Source organism: Cynoglossus semilaevis, chromosome 3, assembly GCF_000523025.1.
Source record: "Cynoglossus semilaevis isolate Cse_v1.0 chromosome 3, Cse_v1.0, whole genome shotgun sequence".
Lineage (NCBI taxonomy): Eukaryota > Metazoa > Chordata > Actinopteri > Pleuronectiformes > Cynoglossidae > Cynoglossus > Cynoglossus semilaevis.
The window spans coordinates 6,928,013-6,947,267 of record NC_024309.1 but is presented as its reverse complement, the minus strand read 5'-3'; the positions used below and the strand labels follow the sequence as shown (position 1 = coordinate 6,947,267).

The 19,255-nt window shown below is 39.6% G+C and overlaps 3 protein-coding genes and 1 pseudogene across 7 annotated transcripts in view; all 4 read left to right on the top strand.

Annotated features, from left to right (window-relative positions):
- The window catches only part of LOC103377052 (sperm-associated antigen 6 pseudogene), a 2,272-nt pseudogene extending 1,828 nt beyond the window's left edge, over positions 1–444 (top strand).
- Positions 1–19,255, top strand: part of mkxa (mohawk homeobox a) — a 1,121,182-nt gene that overhangs the window by 1,077,785 nt on the left and 24,142 nt on the right. The gene's annotated exons all lie outside the window — the stretch shown is intronic.
- LOC103377053 (copine-3-like) lies at positions 684–8,685 on the top strand. 3 transcript variants are annotated; one of them, XM_008307683.3, is made up of 17 exons: positions 684–1,041; positions 2,162–2,352; positions 2,467–2,646; positions 2,779–2,853; positions 2,937–3,008; positions 3,197–3,277; positions 3,380–3,469; positions 4,300–4,398; positions 4,500–4,586; positions 4,686–4,745; positions 4,846–4,979; positions 5,121–5,175; positions 5,300–5,351; positions 5,588–5,721; positions 5,793–6,029; positions 6,248–6,362; positions 7,474–7,575. In XM_008307683.3, exons 2-16 carry the CDS (start codon positions 2,194–2,196, stop codon positions 6,356–6,358), a joined length of 1,626 nt encoding a protein of 541 aa, XP_008305905.1. In that variant the 5' UTR covers positions 684–1,041; positions 2,162–2,193; the 3' UTR covers positions 6,359–6,362; positions 7,474–7,575. The 3 variants fall into 3 exon arrangements, with proteins under 3 accessions (XP_008305905.1, XP_008305904.1, XP_016886935.1); XM_008307682.3 differs by lacking the exon at positions 6,248–6,362 and having other exon boundaries at positions 7,474–8,685; XM_017031446.2 differs by lacking the exons at positions 684–1,041; positions 6,248–6,362 and having other exon boundaries at positions 1,866–2,352; positions 7,474–8,685.
- Positions 8,904–19,223, top strand: LOC103377051 (copine-3). 2 transcript variants are annotated; one of them, XM_008307681.3, is made up of 17 exons: positions 8,904–9,061; positions 9,693–9,841; positions 10,483–10,662; positions 11,122–11,196; positions 11,270–11,341; positions 11,446–11,526; positions 12,036–12,125; positions 12,879–12,977; positions 13,148–13,234; positions 13,329–13,388; positions 13,475–13,608; positions 14,415–14,469; positions 14,549–14,600; positions 14,713–14,846; positions 15,552–15,788; positions 16,506–16,617; positions 17,518–17,655. In XM_008307681.3, the coding sequence occupies exons 2-16, from the start codon at positions 9,710–9,712 to the stop codon at positions 16,614–16,616; spliced, it is 1,599 nt and encodes a 532-aa protein (XP_008305903.1). In that variant the 5' UTR covers positions 8,904–9,061; positions 9,693–9,709; the 3' UTR covers position 16,617; positions 17,518–17,655. The 2 variants fall into 2 exon arrangements, with proteins under 2 accessions (XP_008305903.1, XP_008305902.1); XM_008307680.3 differs by lacking the exon at positions 16,506–16,617 and having other exon boundaries at positions 17,518–19,223.

The window sequence follows — 19,255 nt, the reverse complement described above, 5'->3', positions numbered from 1 at the left end:
TTGTGACCAGCGGGGCTCTGGCCAAGTTGCAAGAGATCAAGGCTGATCCTGACTCTCTTCTTCAGGAGTACATCAACATAATCAACTGCTGCTTCCCCGAGGAGATAGTCCTGTATTATTCGCCTGGCTACTCAGAGTCCCTGTTGGAGAAACTGGGAGAATATGAGCCTGAAATTGCTGCTGAATGAGAGTATAATATTAAGAAGTGCAAAAACCTGGATATTAGATTTATTATTTTATCTTTCTAATGTAGGTCTACGCCATTGAGAAGACTAGTATGTATATTTTGCAGAGATAACGTAAGTTAAAGCGTTGACTATAAGACAATGACTATAATAGGTTGTTTTACAAATTGATTCCTATGGATAGTATGTGCAACTAGAATGCATATAAGTCTGCATGAGACCTGAGTTAAACTCAATGTCAAGTTCCATCTGTCAATAAATAAAAAATGTTACAAAAAATTCTACAATTTATAATTTTAAATTAACGTTATATTATACGTTTGTTCAGAATTTAATATTTTTTTCATATATGGAATGCATATGCAATTTTCATATTTTCAGTTTGTGTGAAATCTCATTGGTATAGGCATTGTTCAGTTTGTGTGAAATCTCATTGGTATTGGCAGTGTTTAGTCATCCACCTAGGCAGGTGGCGCTGCATAGAATCTAGGCCCCCTAAACGTGCGGTTGTTAAAACTGCAGTTATCCTATGGACGTCCGTGAGCAATGTTTTTGCCTCTTATTAGCCCCACTGTTTCTTGAAACACATCAGTGGTCGGGAATTTGGGTCAGTTAAAAGCGATGCGTTCATGTTATCCGCCGAAAACGTTCACATTTGTCAAAAAAAGAACATTTTGTGAAGCCGCTTCTAAGAAATGTTAACAGACTAACTCCCGTCAGCTCCAATGTTGATCCTGCAGCCCTTAGTTCCTCCGGGCACCGCCCACCGCCACAACCCTCACTACGCTACCTCAACTGCCTCCCTGTGATACTATTGAAGTGACAGTCGACAGCTAGCTGCGGGCTGCTTGACGAGGTAGGAAGCGTTAAATCGTATTTTTGTGTTTACGTTTACAAACTAAAAACATACACATTGTATTTTGTCTAATATTTGGCCACTTAGGTGGGTTACTTATTTCTGCGTTGTACTTTTCTTACTGACAACACTGTTGGCTGTAACGGCGAAGCAGTAATTTGGTAAAGTGAACACCTAAATCACATTTAACAGCTAAATATAGTAGCTACGTGAAGTGAACGTGTCTTTACTGTAAAACGGTGTCTGTAACGTGAGTTAATATTACTATCGTAGTTATTAATATTCCGATACACAGCAGCACTGAAGTCAGCTTCCAGCTGGGTGGCTAGGAGGAATGTTGAGGAAAGAAAAACCCTCAGTCTCTGAGTCGTGTGATTGCGTGAACACCATCAATGTGACTTATTTTCATTTATATTTATAAAGCATTTTAATCAGACAAATACAGTTTACCAAAAAAAATGTTAAGTTAAATAGCAAATTATAATTGTAAAAAACAAGATATATATACTTTTTATAGCCAGGTTAAATAAATAAAACACGTACACGCATTGTACTGGTTTAAAATTGAAATTGAAGTGTTAGTGCTGAAATTATTTAAAGTAGTGCATTACTATTGGCTATTCAAAATGTCGTGCCCACTTCAATATAAACAGTAACATTTAATGTGAACAGGAGTTCACATTGATAAAGGTGATAGAAATCTTTATTTTACTTTTTTTTTTCAAAACAGAAGGTGAAATAAGGTCACTTTTTTTTTCTTACCTACTTTTTCTGTCTTACATCCCATGGCAGTTGGCAGGGCATGACCTCCAGGTGGTGGTAGTGATAACACTACCTCTGTTCCCTCTATATTCAATTTCCCCAAAGTAACTACAAAGACAAGTTGTTGTTTTTGTCAAATCAAAGGCATGTCAAAGGCAGGTCTTTTTAAGGGGTAAATTTGACCAGCAGAACCCTGGAAAATATCCTAATACAAGTGTTGATAAAATGACTAATGTAATAAATGATCCCGCATGTCACAAAACATAGTTAAAAAAAATGAAATTTACAAGTAAATAAACATTGCTTACCTTAGTGGTGTAAAGTGTTTGCCGAAAAACGAATGATGTATTTCTCTCAGCTTGTTGGTTGGTGAGTGTTACCCAGGCTGCCATGGCCACCGTAGGAAACCCAGGCGCTAAGGCCACAGACTGTGTGACCAAGGTGGCGCTGAGCATCTCTTGCAACAACCTGCTTGACATGGACACTTTCTCAAAGTCCGACCCCATCTGTGTGGTTTCATTGAACAGCTCAGGGCCCTACTGGTCTGAGGTAAGTGTTGTTCGTCCACACATGTAAAAACTGCGATTGTCAATTGTCAAAGGCCAGAGCACTCACTCTCATAATTTCTATTGCATCTGACTCTGTTGCATTTGTGTGCATTAGCTTGGGCGCACAGAGATAATAAAGAACAGCCTCAACCCCAGCTTCTCCAAGACCTTCATTATCGACTATTACTTTGAGATGGTGCAGAAGCTGAAGTTCGATGTGTACGACATCGACAGTGACGACTGCAGCCTGCAAGATGCAGACTTCCTGGGACAACTGGAGTGTACTTTGGGACAAGTAAGAGTGAATTTACAAAATATACAACGATTGAGTCCTTAGGTTTATTCCTATTTTTTATTAAGTAGAAGTTGGGTTGGGTCACAGTTATTTACTGCAGTAGAAATAAAACAAATAACTACATCTGTGCAGATCGTGTCCTCCCAAAAGCTGACGAGACCACTTGTTATGAGGGACAAGACCCCAGCGGGAAAAGGAACTATCACCGTGAGATGGATTTCTTCATAAATCAAATTTAGTTAATGTATGTACACTTTTATTTTTACACAATGCTGTGACTTTCTGTCCAGATATGTGCCGAGGAAAGAACCGATAACAGAGCTGTGGAATTTGAAATTGCGGCCAGAAAACTTGACAAAAAGGTATTTATGAGGTTTTTGTCATCTGTATTGATATAGATAAACACAAATCATATAATACCTGGAAGTTTGCTAAAAGTAAAAAAAAAAAATCCCAAAATATCAACAGTCTACGACAAACAAAAGAAGGGACGCTGTAATATCGATATTATTTTCGATACGTTTTTACATTACTTTATATTCATTTCCAGGATTTTTTTGGGAAGTCTGACCCATTCCTGGAATTCTACAAACAAACAGGGTCAGGATGGCAGCTGGCCCACAGAACAGAGGTAAACACGTGCCGCGTCGTTTTACATCCTTACATTTAACAATATAAGTAGTAATTGGACTAGGTTCGTTTGAGTCTCTTGTTAACGTGTGGCATTGAACAGGTGGTGAAGAACAACTTGAATCCATCGTGGAAGAAATTCCGCGTCTCGATGCAGGCACTCTGTGGCGGCGATGTGGAAAAAACAATTAAGGTAAACACGGACGCGCATGTCTGTAAATATGTGTCAATTATAAATGCAATCATGTGAATACAGTAAATGACATGCATTCTGCCCATGTGTCCCATGAAAACATCGAAGCATGAAAATGGGATCTTGTCTACGTCCATTGACAATATCCCCCAAGGCTTCTCTAAGCAAATCCTGCTTCCAGTAACACAGAGTGCTTAGTTTAGTTACATGTGTGTTTTGTCCTCTAACCCCCGTTAAAGCACACTGTGAAGACATTCTCTCAAGTCAACACTGAAAGTGAGTTCACTGCTAACTCCTGAGTGCTCTAAACATGAGTGTGTCTTTGAGAAGAGGATTGCTCACAGCTCCGTAGCACACCTACTGTATGTCCTGTCTTAATGCACTGTCCACATCTAAATGGAGTTTCACCTGTTGGTGGACACCTGCTCAATGAATGAGTGTGTGAAAAAGGCTGGCTTAAAATCAGCTTGCGGTGGCACTCAACTTAAAACCACCGAACAAAAATGTCAAAAAATTAGTTTGACATTTGAAACGCAGGTCTGTCTACCAGTAGGTGAAATACTGTAGAAGTATTCTGTCCTACAGGTCTATTAGCGTCCTCGTATCTTCCCTCTTTACCCTCAATTGTAGCATCACTGTTTGTCTACTTGATTCAGGAGCACTACGTTTTCTGTCTGTCACTACGGAGGCTTGTGTTTGCCTTGCCTCCCACCCATAGCATGTTTCTGTCTCTTATTCTCTAGTTTGTTTGATAAAAAAAGTTGAAAAAAAAAAGAGAAGAACTTAAAGTCATCTGTATTGTTTTTGCCCTAATCGTGTCCGCGTCCAAGGTGGATTGTTACGACTACAACAACAGCGGATCGCACGAGATCATTGGATCCTTTCAGGCCACTCTGTGTCAAATACAACAGGCCTCACAGACATTTGCGGTGAGATTGGTTTTTGATGTTTATGATACAACAAAAGATGACATCTGCTTTTTTTTAAATCATTAAAAATCATTCAAATGTCTTGTGTTTATTTTCCCCAGGCGGAGTTCGAATGCATCAACAGTCACAAGAAACAGAAGAAAAGAAGTTATAAAAACTCTGGTGTGATCATCATAAAACAGTGCAAGGTGCAAGGCTAGGTTACCTATAAAAGCATAGACGTCATGTTTTAAAAGTTTTTTTTGTTTTAATCGTTTTGGTTTTTTTTTCAATCGAAACATGTACAGGTAGTGAAAGAATACACCTTTTTGGACTACATAATGGGTGGCTGCCAGATTAACTTCACAGTGAGTACTGAGTGTTTTATTTTTGAAAGTCCTGGCTTTGACAATACTCCTAAAGAAGCATTGGTTTTAGGAGGTATTTGACTCTTCTGTCGTGATTCAGATTGCCATCGACTTCACCGGCTCTAACGGAGACCCCAAGACCCCCCAGTCCCTGCACTACATCAACCCTAACGGCTTTAATGAATACTTGGCAGCCATCTGGTCTGTGGGCAACGTCATCCAAGACTACGACAGGTAAATACACACGCCTACTGTTTTTAAGGGACTCACCAATAATCCACCAGCAACAAAGCATGTTTTCAAATTGAAACTATGGGCCAGGTTCGGCCCACGGGCCTACTGTATGAACTATAACATTACATTTTTTTTGCACAGTGACAAGATGTTTCCTGTTCTTGGTTTTGGAGCTAAGGTTCCTCCTTCGTGGCAGGTGACTAATTCATTTTGTTAATTCATTTTTGGTAACTTATTATTTCACCTTGTAACACAAGATAACTGAACAAATTATTATAAAAAGGGTTTAACGCTACATATACGTACTTGTCTTGCCTCAGGTCAGCCATGAGTTTCCCATCAACTTTGATCCATCAAATCCATTTTGTTCAGGTAAGAACGGACTAAATATTTTTTGTGTAAAAAAAAATAGAAACCAAATAATTTTCTTTTCCTTCTAATTAATTTTTATTATTAAAAAAAGGAGCCTGTGATCCTATATTATTTATCCTTCCATTAACATCTTGACATTTGAAAGCACGTGTGACAAGGCCAACATAATTGATTTGTGGATTTGTTGCTGTTTACTCTATTGTTGTTGTTTCACTTGGTTCTTTTTCTCATTGAAGGTATAGAAGGTGTAGTACAGGCCTACCAGCAGTGTCTCCCTCAGGTTAAGCTCTACGGCCCCACGAACTTTTCTCCGGTCATCAACCACGTAGCACACTTTGGAATACAGGCGCTGCAGCAGCAAACCGCAAATGTGAGTAGCAGTGAGTGACTAGAATAGTGACCGATCACAATCTCCGTTAATGGAAATATCTCGTTTCCCAGCAATACTTTGTCTTGCTGATCATCACTGATGGCGTGATCACAGACATGGATGAGACGCGCAGAGCCATCGTCAACGCTTCTCGCCTGCCCATGTCTATCATCATAGTGGGTGTGGGAGGGGCTGACTTCAGTGCCATGGAATTTCTGGATGGAGATGACGGAATTTTACGTTCCGCTACAGGGGAAGCCGCCATGAGGGACATCGTGCAGTTTGTGCCTTTCAGACAGTTCCAAAATGTAAGCGAATGAATTAACATATGGTTAGCATGCGCCGCCTGAACCTCTTTGACACCGCATAAGTTAAGGTTCTTTTTAAGTGTGTTTTAATAAACTACACACACTGTCAGCAAAGTAAGCGCTGGCTCTGTGTGAGTTCCACATAACAGTAACACTTAAAAAAAAAAAAGAAAAAAGCCTGCTATGCCTTTAAATAATGTCCTAAAATTGTATTTCAGGCAGGCACTGCAGCCCTTGCCCAGAGTGTGCTGGCAGAGTTGCCTGACCAAGTGGCCTCCTTCTTCAATTTATTTGACCTGAAGCCCCCCAGCGAACCCAGTCCTTCCTAGAAATGTAGGAACTACCCTGATCACCTCTCTTTCCCCACGTCCCCCACCCTCCCTTAATCACACCCACAGCTGATTTAGTTATACTCAGCCGACATCGCATATGCTGTATTTTGTTTGTTCACAGCTGATTTAGTTATACTCAGCCGACTCTATCGCATATGCTGTATTTTGTTTGTTTTGTTTTCATTTTAAAGGCATATGACAGGGCTCCAGACACACCTAAAGAGCGTTCGAATAACAGTGTATGAGTTTTGGGTGATTTTGTTGTTGTTCTTTTTCACACAAAAGTCTGCATTATGTTCACAGTGCAGGCAGTGTTTCATATTCATAAAAAAAAAAGAAATTACCCCATGTAAAAATCACAGCTGAAACATCAGGTTTGCCCACCATTAAAAATAATTCCTGGAAGGGAGTTGAACAGCCAGTCACGGTGTTTGCTAAGAACTGAAAAAGTCAAAGACATATGACTGTCAACACCATAATAACGCACAAGCTCCAATTTAGGAGCCATGGATAAAGACTCAATCAGCACAAATATCTCTGGAGCCCTCAAATACGCCGTCTTGAGTTGCCATCCTCTAGTCTTTATTTGACTCTGCATGTAATCAGAACCCAAAGAGCTGCTAATATTGGGTGTAAAAATGATTCTGTTAAATGCAAAGTCATGACAGGTCATCCCGAAATTGGAAAAATTCATTGAAATGCAAAGTGAAAACACTGCTGCTCAGACCGTGCATTGAAATTTTTGCATGTTAAAGTTTGGAAAGTCGGAATCAAACCTAACACAATCCCATCTTTTTTCATTTACTAACAGAGTGCAGGAAGATTGTTACTGAAATGTCTTTCAAATGAGAGAGAGATGCACAAGTACAATAATCAAATTTGAAAACCTAGAGCACATAATCCACTTACATTTGAAAATGGATAGAACATTAGAGCATCTCTTCCTTCCAGCAAAAACCTTTTGTTTTTGCAGACATACTGTACAGTTATATACCTTCACTATTGTGGTAGAAAAAGCTGTAGAACAAAACACCACTTTTTCGTTTTTGTTAAAGTCTGCTTTTACAAATATGTCACTTGCTACACTTTCTTTTTTTGCTGTATTTCTACAGGCGCCTCAGGAAATGCTTGCTCAAAGTGTCTTGGCAGAAATCCCAGGTCAGGTAACGGGTTTCTTCAATACCAGCAGTTTGAAGCCGCCGAAGAGTAACAGCGACGCGCCTCCTCCTGACATCGCAGCGTCAGCACCTTCACTGTGATTCATCCTGAAGACTGGCTAATTGTCTCATCAAAACACACACACAGTATAGGTTAATCTATGAAGAACGTCATCCGTATACCTGAGATGTGTGTGTGCAAGTCCTCTTTCATTTCTAACCCATCATATTTGCATGTTATGGATGAACTGATCCTGTTATTCTGTGTAATGTTATACTTATATAAATAAGTCTCTAACATATAAGCCATAGTAGACAGCTGTAGTACAAAGAAAAACTTAAACTTTTAATTTTTATTATATCATGTGCAACATTTAATGTGATGTTAAAGTGTAACTAAAGTGCCAGATATATTATTTTATATTCCTTTTTTTTTAAGTGTCTTTTACTTGGTCACTTGGATTACAAATCCAGTATGTAATATGCAAGTAGACCGACGGTCTATTGAAGTTAGTCTCTAGATAAACAGAGGCAGCTGAAAGCCAACTGGCATTTTTACCCAGAAAACACTTGACCAGTGGTTTTCACCCCGAATGAATCATCAGTCGAGTCAGTTGAGATCAGTGGCCTTGGTCAGAGTTCTGGCTTTACTAAACTTCAGGGAAGCTTACAGTACATATGACAGATGAACGTACAGCTTCATTTTATATATCTCAAGCAACAAATGTTGCTTCTGCTGCTCCTTTGTAAGACCTTCACCCTGGCTTTACTCACGTTTGGTTTAACTAGTACTTCAATGTTGAGTTGATGAACTGTAAACCCTGTTTACACTCATTAACACTAAAGGTGCACTCTGTCCATCTTAAATAGGTGGAAAGCTTTTCTTAAGTCAACACCTACTGTTAAAAGTACCCTCAATATTCTGTCTAGGACGTCCTTAAACAAGTACGTTGAATATGTGCTAATTTTCCTAACATACGTGTTGTCTGTCAATGATCTTAACAGTATTTCTTTTTGTAAATATGATGCATTTTTAGTAGAATATTACATTTTAAATTGCTCTCTGTCACTTTGGCACATTTCTGTTTAATGTCACTTTGTAAAACGTTCTTATGTTCAGGTATATTCTTAATGCCATAACAATAAAAAGTGCATTTTCCTACTTTATCATTGGTAACTGCTGTGCATTTTTCTGGATTTTGTAGTTTAGTCGGTTCGTCGGTTTAACTAGTTGAAGAAACTTCTTTTTTTTTTTTATTTCACCATTTTATGGTGGGTTTTAGGGATGGACATACATTTGAAACACATTCTTAATGTGGTTTTACTTTTACTTCGCAGCAGGGCGTTTCAGTTTACGCCACACTGATAGTTGGTGACGTCATTAATCGGTGAAGGGACCGGAGACCTTTCTACTGTTGCTGCTGCTGTGTGTCGTCGTAGTGGGCGGACTCTGACGCGGAGCACACAGATGTCTTTTTAGGCTACACGACACCTTCAGATTGACACCATTGTCGTCTTCTGCTTATTTTTGTTGACTTTCAAAGTAAGTTTGAATCTTCCTAATATCTATAGATTGTTATTGTAGTTTGACGTGCTAAAGCTTTTAGCTATTTCTCTCAGAGCCTGCTAGCGCTCCCTAAAGTTAATAGTAGCTCCACACCCATTGGACCGCAGTGTTGGTGTTATGTCGTATTTTCCATGACACTCAGTAACTGTTTCGCCAGAGCTCTGTGTGTGTGAAAGTGAAAATAAGGCATTGTTGTTAAGCAGTCGACACTAAATATCCATGCTAACGGCTATAGTTATGTGTTTAGTAGCGCCCGGCTGTCAAGAGTGGTATATTCGAGTGGTATTTGTATTTTTTTAGCGAGAAATGAAGGACTTGTGAAATGTCAAGTCAGCCTGTTATTTTCAATTACCTTCTAAGAGCTAAACAGATTAGCTATTTATTTTTAGCTTATATTAGATAAGTATGTGACCATTTATCTAATTTATCTCCGCTGACTCATAAACAGGAGGTCAATAATTGGCTTTCCGGTTTAGAAAACCCCCACACATGCAGAGTGGGGATTATCTTGTCTCGACACTCAGTACTGTATGTCCACCTTTTATCAACCTTTTCTCCCCAATTCCGCACCAGTAGTCAATGTCTGCCTGTGAACCTGTTTCTGCAGCTTGTTGACAGACCGACATGGCAGCCCAGTGTGTCACCAAGGTGGAGTTGACCGTCTCTTGTGAGAACCTCCTGGACAAAGACATTGGCTCCAAGTCAGACCCTCTCTGTGTGCTGTTGATGTCCAGCACAGACTCCCAGTGGTATGAGGTCAGTGGGGTGTTGAAAGAATCCACATCACATCCCATATGTCTTTAAGTCTTGAAGTTTAAGTACATTCATAATTCAAGTTTTTTTTTTTTTAATGTCACCCCACTTTTGATACAACAGTTGTTGCCATAACAAAATCCTCCATTTGCACATTGTAACATTTATTTTACTGTCCTTCTATCTATTTTATAGATGATTATTAGTTATTTAAAAATAATGATTGGGTAGTAAATGATGAAACATGTTTGGTTTATGTCAAAAACTATGAACTAACTCAATAACTATTATTAAAAAATATATTTTATTATATATATATATTGCTTTTAGCAAGAATTTTATAGCAAGAATATATAGAATTTAGAATAGATTAATTTTAGAATAATTTTATTTAAAGCTTTATTGAACTCTCTCTCTCCCTCCTACCTTTGAGAAAAAGATATTCTGTTCATTTTCCGGGGTGTGTCACTGTACACAGTGTTACTCATTTACCACTATATGGAAAAGTCCTTGTGACTAAAGCATCCATTACATCACATCCATTTCCCAATGTGTGCTACTGTGTGTTAACACTTTTTAAATATTTTTTTGCAAAATGCTCGTAAACCCGACTCTCGCTAAGCGGCCCAAACCTTTTTCAACAGCTGGCACGAACAGAAAAAGTTCAAAACTGCCTGTCGCCAAAGTTTGCCAAGAAGTTTGTCATCGACTACTACTTTGAAATAGTGCAGAAACTCAAATTTGGGGTCTACGACATCGACAACAAGACCGTCGACCTGAGCGACGATGACTTCCTGGGGGAGCTGGAGTGCACATTGGGCCAGGTAAAACACTCACTGGTAATAAATACACTCACAGATGTTTGTCAGTCCTCGTTTACAGTAAATGGTGGTAGAACATGCAGCGGTGTAAGATGAGATGTCACTTTGTGGCCGTGTCAGTCACGTAACTCTCTGATGAACACGTTAGCTCTGCGGGTGAAATTTGACCTCAGATGTTCATCCTGCCTGTTCCTTACGCCTGCAGGAAGTGGGTTGTGAGTGTCTTGACTTTAAAGGTAAATAGAGGATTGCAATAGAAATACAGACAAAAGAAGGAAACGATAAGAACTTGAAAATTACTTAAATAATACTAATTTTTTTAGCCTTTTTTATATAACTATTTTGTTAATACCTGCCAAAAAGTTGTTTTTTGCAGAAGTTTCCATTCTCAAAGTCCAGAATTTTCTCTTTTTTTATCTTACATATTAATTTATGCTTCCTTCTCTACAATTCATTCTTTAGGTTGTGTCCAGTAAGAAACTGATCCGCCCACTTGTTTTGAAGAACAAGTCTCCTGCAGGGAAAGGGACGATCACAGTGAGTGGAACAGGTTTCCATTGTTTTTCCTGGTGTTTGTATAATTTGTATATTCATTTTTTACTTGTTGCAGATCAATGCTGAAGAAATAAAGGACAACAGGGTGGTGAACTTCGAAGTGCAAGCTAGAAAACTAGATAACAAGGTAAGTGTGATTTCTTTCTCTTTTTTTTCTTCTTCTTCTTTTTTTTAAATGCTAAAATTCCTCCTGGGACATTGTTGTTTTTGTTTTTGTCTTTTTCATGACAGGATTTGTTTGGAAAGTCAGACCCTTATTTAGAGTTCTACAAGCAGACGGCAACATCATGGCAGCTGGCTCATAGGACCGAGGTAAACACACTGCACACTGGTAGTGAAGTCACTTAAAAATAAGTGTACCATTGTTGAGTTAAAAAAGTACATTTCAACATCTGGGAGAGACATTTTTATTATCTTTTTAAAACAACATTCACAAATTACCACATGGGTTTGTCTCTTTTTAGGTGTTGCCCTCACACTGCTTTTACGTCATTATCTTTTTGACATTCTTTTCAAAGAATGCAACACTGCAAGTTTGAAATACTGCTGTACACCTGGCTGTTTGCCATGTTCTGTCGCTACTTTGTATTTTTGGTCCATCAAATCGTGCTCGATGCTAACTCATGATGTAGCATTACGTCAGTAGATCGGTATCAAGCGCGGGCCCTATTTTCCTGACCAAATGAATGACCAGATTAACGCTGAGGTTTAAGACCCTCGCCAAGTCACAATGTCTCCTGCGTAAGAACACGGAGAAAAAAAAATGTCTAAAAAAATCCCTAACCTCTATGTCAACAATTTTTGACCTGCGTTGTCCCCAGGTGGTGAAGAACAACCTCAATCCAACATGGAGACCATTTCGAATCCCACTGCAGTCTCTGTGTGGAGGAGACATGGACAAACCCATAAAGGTAAACCGCATGACGTCCTAGAACAGCTGGACTTACAGTACCACACACACACGTGCACGCCTGCAACTGATCTGAGTTCAGTGTTATTACCTAACACAGCTAGTCCAAGTCTTTTCATCAGTCCCTGGCTTTAAGACCGTAATGTCTAGTCAGTACTAGTTTGATCATGTACTTCTCCACCTCTGCTGAAGCAAACATGTCAGGAAGGAGGCCGTTTCCAACCGTACAGGACAAGTGAGTTACCAAGAGTGCAACAGTGTTTTGTCTTTTGCCATCTGGCCATCACTTAAAGGGTGCAGAGTGTGAATGAAGTGGACATCAACTCTGCAGGGTGTCCATTTTGCGAGTTCCTGTCATCTACGTAGATCCTTTCCTGGACGACGTTGGATTCTCGTGTCCTCTTCTGTCTGTGTCACATCCAACGTCGGTGTTTCACAGACGTACTGTAGACGTCTCTGCTTCTGCATGGTTTTTGTTTTCTGTGTGTCTCATTTCACACCATGTGTATTAACCACCAGGGTACATTGACACAACTTACACACAAGGTCTTCATTTATTTATTTCAGTCACGTATTCTAATGGTTTTTATGTTTATTTTATTTATTTCAGTCACGTATTCTAATTTTTTTATGTTTATGGTTTAACGGAAGATTTAAAAAAACAAAACAAAAAACACTCTCTGTTCTTGGAGATTTAAGAAAACACATTTTGTCCTTACGCACGAAACCAGCGACGGATTTTTCCTGTTTCCAGGTTGAGTGTTACGACTACGACAACGACGGTTCCCACGATCTCATCGGGACCTTCGAAACAACCATGAAGCGCCTCCAGGAAGCATCGCACTCCTCTCCGGTATGACACAACAAGCGCACAAACACCGTCCTTCGCCGTATGTCGCCGATTATAGAAGCACCTCCTTTTACTTCCCTTGACGTCCTCTGTTTCATTAAGCACTATTTTGAGTTGCAGCTGTTTTAAGATATTCTAAGCAGAAACACCTGTGTCGTCGTTTCCTCCTCCAGGCGGAGTTTGAGTGCATTAACAGCAAAAAGAAGCAGAAGAAGAAAGGCTACAAAAACTCTGGGGTGGTCAGCGTGAAGCTGTGCCAGGTAATGGGACTGCTGACCGTCTCTTTAATCACATATGGCGTAGTGTTACATAACAGTCTTTTTTTTCACGCAACATCTGTCTGATCTGTTGCAGGTGGTGAAAGAGTACACATTCCTGGATTATATCATGGGAGGCTGCCAGATAAACTTCACTGTGAGCTGCGTTATGTCAGTGTTTTTCCGTCACTGTGAGGCGCTGTGTTTCCCCAGTGATTAATAGCGCGTGCGTTTCGCTGTCAGGTGGCCATCGACTTCACAGGCTCCAACGGAGATCCCAGGTCTCCTCAGTCGCTGCATTACATTAGCCCGCAGGGTGTGAACGAGTACCTGACAGCTATCTGGTCTGTGGGAAACGTCATTCAGGACTATGACAGGTACGTGTCTGTGGTTGGACTGACACTAATAATTCTACTAAGTACTTACACAGATGCAAAATTATAGGGAGTGGCGCTTTGGCCCAGAGGCAATGTCTCTGTCATTGGTGTGGAACTCCAGGGTTCACCTCCTGGGCAAGTTCGAATCCCGGTTAGGGCGGTTGGTACCTTCCAGTGGACTCACCACCCGCAGGAAGGTTTAGGTACGGTGCAATGTGATTTGGGTGGCAACCGCTGCCCCCGCGACCCGGTAACAGATAAGCGGATGAAAATGGATGGATGGATGGAAAATTATAGGGAATACAATTCTAGTACTTAAATGAGGCGAAGAAGCAGGTCGTGACTTGATCCAAAAAATAAATAAAAAAAAATCTCCCAAAATTCTATTGGTGGAAAATAGTGTTTAAACTTATTCTCAAAATAGTAACTTTTTGCCCATATTGAATCTCAAAGACTTTTTTGTAGTATTTTTATGGCTGTAACTTATGTATTATCTCAGCAGAAAAAGAAGTCTTGACATGAATTTTGGTGTTATAGTAAAGTAGTTTAAGATAAGTCAAAGTTTTGTTGCTGAAAAATATTTTTTTTAAAAAAGTTCACTGTGAAAGAGCAGCTGATATCGATATATTTTGTTGAGATTGTCCTCAAAACACTTTTTTGATTTTGTGCACCTTAACATTAAGTAGTATTTCTTTCAGATTTTAGATATATTAATTATATTTCTGAAAAAGTGATCTTTAGCTTATTATAATGAGTCAAGCTATCACTCAGATGTTGTTTTTTGTTTGTTTTTTTTGTCTCTGTAGTGACAAGATGTTTCCCGCCTTCGGCTTTGGAGCCCAGATTCCTCCTAACTGGCAGGTGAAGTATCTGGCGTCATTTGGTAACTGGACTGTTCTTATAAGTCACGTGACGGAATTTCACTGGTGTTTTATTGCAGGTGAACCATGAGTTTCCGCTCAACTTCAACCCCGCAAATCCATTTTGTGCAGGTGCGTGTTACATTTCTAACTCCTCCTCCTGAACGTTAGCTACGAAAACACGTTTTTCATTGTCCTTGGTTTCGACGCCGGTCTGAATCTCACTCTGTGTGTGTGTGTGTAGGTGTTGAAGGCATCGTGGAGGCCTACAGGGTGTGTCTGCCTCAGGTCAAACTCTACGGTCCCACCAACTTCTCCCCAATCATTAACCATGTAGCCTCCTTTGCTAACCAAGCCCTCCAGCAGACTACAGCATCAGTGAGTGACCGACTTCTGATCCTTTGCCGCAATTATCAATGTTGTTTCTAGACTGAGAGAAAACAGTGTTTTAACCACATTGACAAAAATCATAAGCAACATTCAACTTCAGGTCCAAGGCCCAGTTTTTGTCACTAAAAACAGTGTTTTAACCACATTGACAAAAATAATCAGCAATATTCAACTTCCACATTTTGAGTTTTACATTTTAGCGTATTTTTCTTGCCATTTTCCATATCAATAATTCCATCATTTGGATTAGCCGCAAGTAGCAGAACACAGCCATTAGCCTACTTTCCTAATGGTGTTAGTGTGATATAATGGACACCAGGGAGCGGCGTGGCGTCATAATAATCTGATAGAAAGCAGTGATCACAGTGATCAAATCCTGAGATACGACTCCTCTCTCATCTCGCAGTTCTGTGTCGTCCACTTTCAGCTTCTCCCTGAACCAGTCTGAAATCTCAAATTATTGATAAACAAAATGCTGTTAAAAATATTTTTTCGCGTTCAAATAAAACAGTCAAGTTATATATATATAAAATATATATCTGAGCTGGCGCATCTTGATTGACAGCTGCGATCATGTGTCGGGTCACGGGCCTAAAAAAGGTTGGGAACCACGGCTTTAAACCTTTAAAGTTCTGCATCAGCTTAACTGTCTAACTCCTCTGCCTGTGTTGTTTTTTCCTCATCCTCATGAAGCAATACTTTGTTCTGCTGATCATCACTGACGGGGTGATCACCGACATGGACGAGACCCGCAACGCCATCGTCAACGCCTCTCGCCTGCCAATGTCCATCATCATTATAGGAGTCGGGGGAGCCGACTTCACCGCCATGGAGTTCCTGGACGGCGACGATGGCCGTCTGCGCTCTCTGTCCGGAGAAACTGCCATGAGAGACATAGTCCAGTTTGTTCCATTTAGGCAGTTCAAAAACGTAGGTGACATTTTTATTCTGGCCAAGAAACACAAACTGGAATGCTGTGTGGTTGTGCTTCCAGCTGTTGTTTTCCCGTGCACTTTGTCTCTCAGCATCTCACTATGACATTTCCATTTCGGCTGTTTTCTAATTTTCAAACATTAAGCTTTAACGCTTAAGATTACAGCATGAATTGAGCTCCCTGTATTTACGACAGACCAACGGTAGCATCCCCAAATATAAAGATTCCAGAAAAATCTCCAAAACTGAATTTTGGAGTATCTGCCGATGCCGACATCAATCCCGTACCATCTTTTCTCCTCCATTGTGCCGTAGGATGCCAATCCTGAGGCGATAGAATCCCTGTTTATGGCATGTTACGCAGCATTAAGTTGAGCATTTGGGCGTAAGTATCGAATCAGACAGGTTATAGATGGGTTTTTTTCCTCCATGTTTGAGTCTGTAATTTTGAGCACTATCGTACTGATACCAATCCTGAGTATCAGATTGAGCCTTCCCCTGCTGTTAGAACCCAGAAATCCAGACTAGTCAGATGACCTGAGTCCATTTTTTTTTTACATTCTAATGAAAAGTTGATTATTGTAAAGTTGTTTTATATTAAGATATTTTTTAGCTCTAAAAGTGACTCATGTAAAACACTGGTCAACCCCTCGTGTCCTGTACTTCCACACCACTTAGTTTACTTGTGTGCCCTGTGTATTCGTCTCGTTTCAGGCACCCAGCCAGGCTCTTGCTCAGAGCGTATTGGCCGAGTTACCCCAGCAACTGTCCTCCTTCTTCAGTTTACTCAAACTGAAGCCTCCGCGCGACCCCGCTCCTTCATAGGGTACCGCAGATATTTGAGTCACGACTTCCGTCTGCCGCTTTTGCTTTTTTTCCTTGCCACACAGGAAAACACGTTCACACGCTTCACTCACTGAGCATGACACAAGACCCAGTCACTGCATCCTTGGTTTTTTTTTTTTGTTTTTTTTTTCCACTTTTACAACCGCTGCCTTGCTCATTTCTGCACTCAAGTTCTTCTTTCTGTTAAAGGAAAAGGTCCCTCTGTTTAGACAGAACAACTTTCACAACGTGACCTACGCAAATATTGTCTGTATGACGTACGATGTACTTACGATGCAGTACGATTTTACACAATTTTATCACAATTTTTTATAATAATATAACGATACATTATTTGTAAGACTGTTCTCTGTGGAAGAAGTTTTTCCTACATTCAGTTTGAACACCTGAATGCCACATTCTGGTTTAATAGCAGGTCACAATTAACGGTATTAGGCGCATACGGCCACCTACTGTACTATCCAGGTAGTGGGTAGTTTCATGGTATGACTGACTGACTTTTTGAGACTTTCAGAGTCTTTCTTATCAGATACAAATTGTCACGCATTTGTATCGATTTTAAAACGATTCACGGTGCATCGCTACGTCCGTATTCTCCAAACAAAACATGTTTTCTCGCATATCTAATTATATATTCCCAAAGGGCTTTAACATATTTGGCCACATTTGTATTAATTAAACAAAATATTGAAAATTTAGCTCATTTTTTTCATTACAGTTGAGAGGATTTGGATTTGTAAACCAAAAAGGAAACATGTTTTCAGAATGACTTTTCCATTCTCATCAGTGCTCATTAACCTAATGAAATAGAAAATTATAGTAAGTATAGACTATGTAGGTGTTGCACAGTTTTTCACTTTTGATCTTTTCTGCCCTCTAGGCTCCCAAAGAAGCGCTTGCTAAGAGTGTGTTGGCAGAAGTCCCGTCTCAGCTGGTGGAGTTCTTTACTGTGATGAAGCTGAAACCCCCCATCTCCCAACCTGCAGCCAATCCTGCCGGGACGGTGTGAGCGTACAGGGAGGGAGAACAAACACAGACCACTCTCACTTCCTGCACACACAAATCTGATCCTAGCTTCTTGCAGTTCATTGACCAAGGCTCCCTTTCAGATTTCATCACTAGAAAAAAAAAAAACACTCCAGCCTGTGGGCCAGATTGTTTTTTTTTTTTAAACATGATGCAGTTTTGTTCAATTCATGGTGCTTCATCCAGGGATTAAAATCATTCCTTCATGTCTTAATAGCAGGGGAAAAAAACAGCTTTTTGAAAATAGAGTAGTGTATATGAATATTTTTTTAAAATATAAAAGGCTGTAGCATGTGTTAAGATATGTTTAGACCACGGGTCTTAAATGCAAATGAGCTGAGGGCCACAGCTGCAAACATCACATTATGTCGGTGTTTAATATTAATATAAAAAACAACAAATATTTTAGTATGATATTTCCGTGTAAACACCGAGTGAAAATTTTATTTTTAAATTAGCAAATTCAAAGTTAAATTATCGAGAAAAAAAACATACCTCAAGAGCAAAAATTCAATTATTGTTTATGGGGCCAAATGTGTAGGGGTTTACAGGTCAGAAGTGGACCCCGGGACCTGGCGTATGAGATCCCTGGTTTTGACCATGAGGGTTTGGAACAAATATAAGAACAATATTAAATACATATTGACAAGTAGTTGTGGATTCAAAGCGTGGGCCAGAAGTTTAGGACCCCTGTTTTAGACAGTAAAGATTTTCGTTATAGTCATATGAGATCCATGTTTTTAGAGACTCACAGCTAAGGCCAGTGAACTCCCATTCACAATGTTCCAATATTATGTACTTCGCACTCAGTACTAATAACATGACTATAAAAGTGCTTTTTGTTATTCAGGTATCCGTATATGGGCTTTAGTCAGTACGTCTGTTATATTTTATATTACTTAGGAATCTATCAATTCAATCTCAAATTACATCTCACAGTGTTTCTTTTTTATAACGTATGTCGACCTGATATTTAGTACAGTTTGCTTGTAAAACAAGCAAACTCGATTTTTTAACTGATAGAAAGTCTGTAGAACTTTGTGAAAATCATAAATCGGCTCAAGGTCTAAATGTAGCTAATTTAGCTGAATTAAGTTACATTATTTTTTTTAACCATACTTTGCGGTGTTAAAAGGGTACAGTAATTTAATTGTCTGTCCAACCTTATCGCTAACAGCCAAACAAAGACAACGCATGTTTTTATTTCTATTTCCGTTTCTATTTTTCTAATTGTGGTATTCATGGGTCATTTCCTGGACACAGGGTCGTCTAAATGACCTGCTCTTGTGGTCTTAAAGTAGTCAAGAGTAAATCTCAGTTTATAAGGAAGGGCAGTTTATCAGTACGCTATGTTATCTTACGGTGTGTTCCTAACAAACGGGACAGCTGAGCCAACGTCAGTGTTACTGATTTTACAGCTAATTTGTGCCTAATGTTGTGCAACATAATGCAGCTGCTGGGAATGTAAAAGGCCTTGTATTTTATTATCCAAAGAGCAACTCGCCTGAAATTAAAGTGCCTCCTGTTCAGCACAAAAATTAAAACACCCATTGACGATGAGTCGTTTTTACTCTGTCGTCCTTTTTTATCTT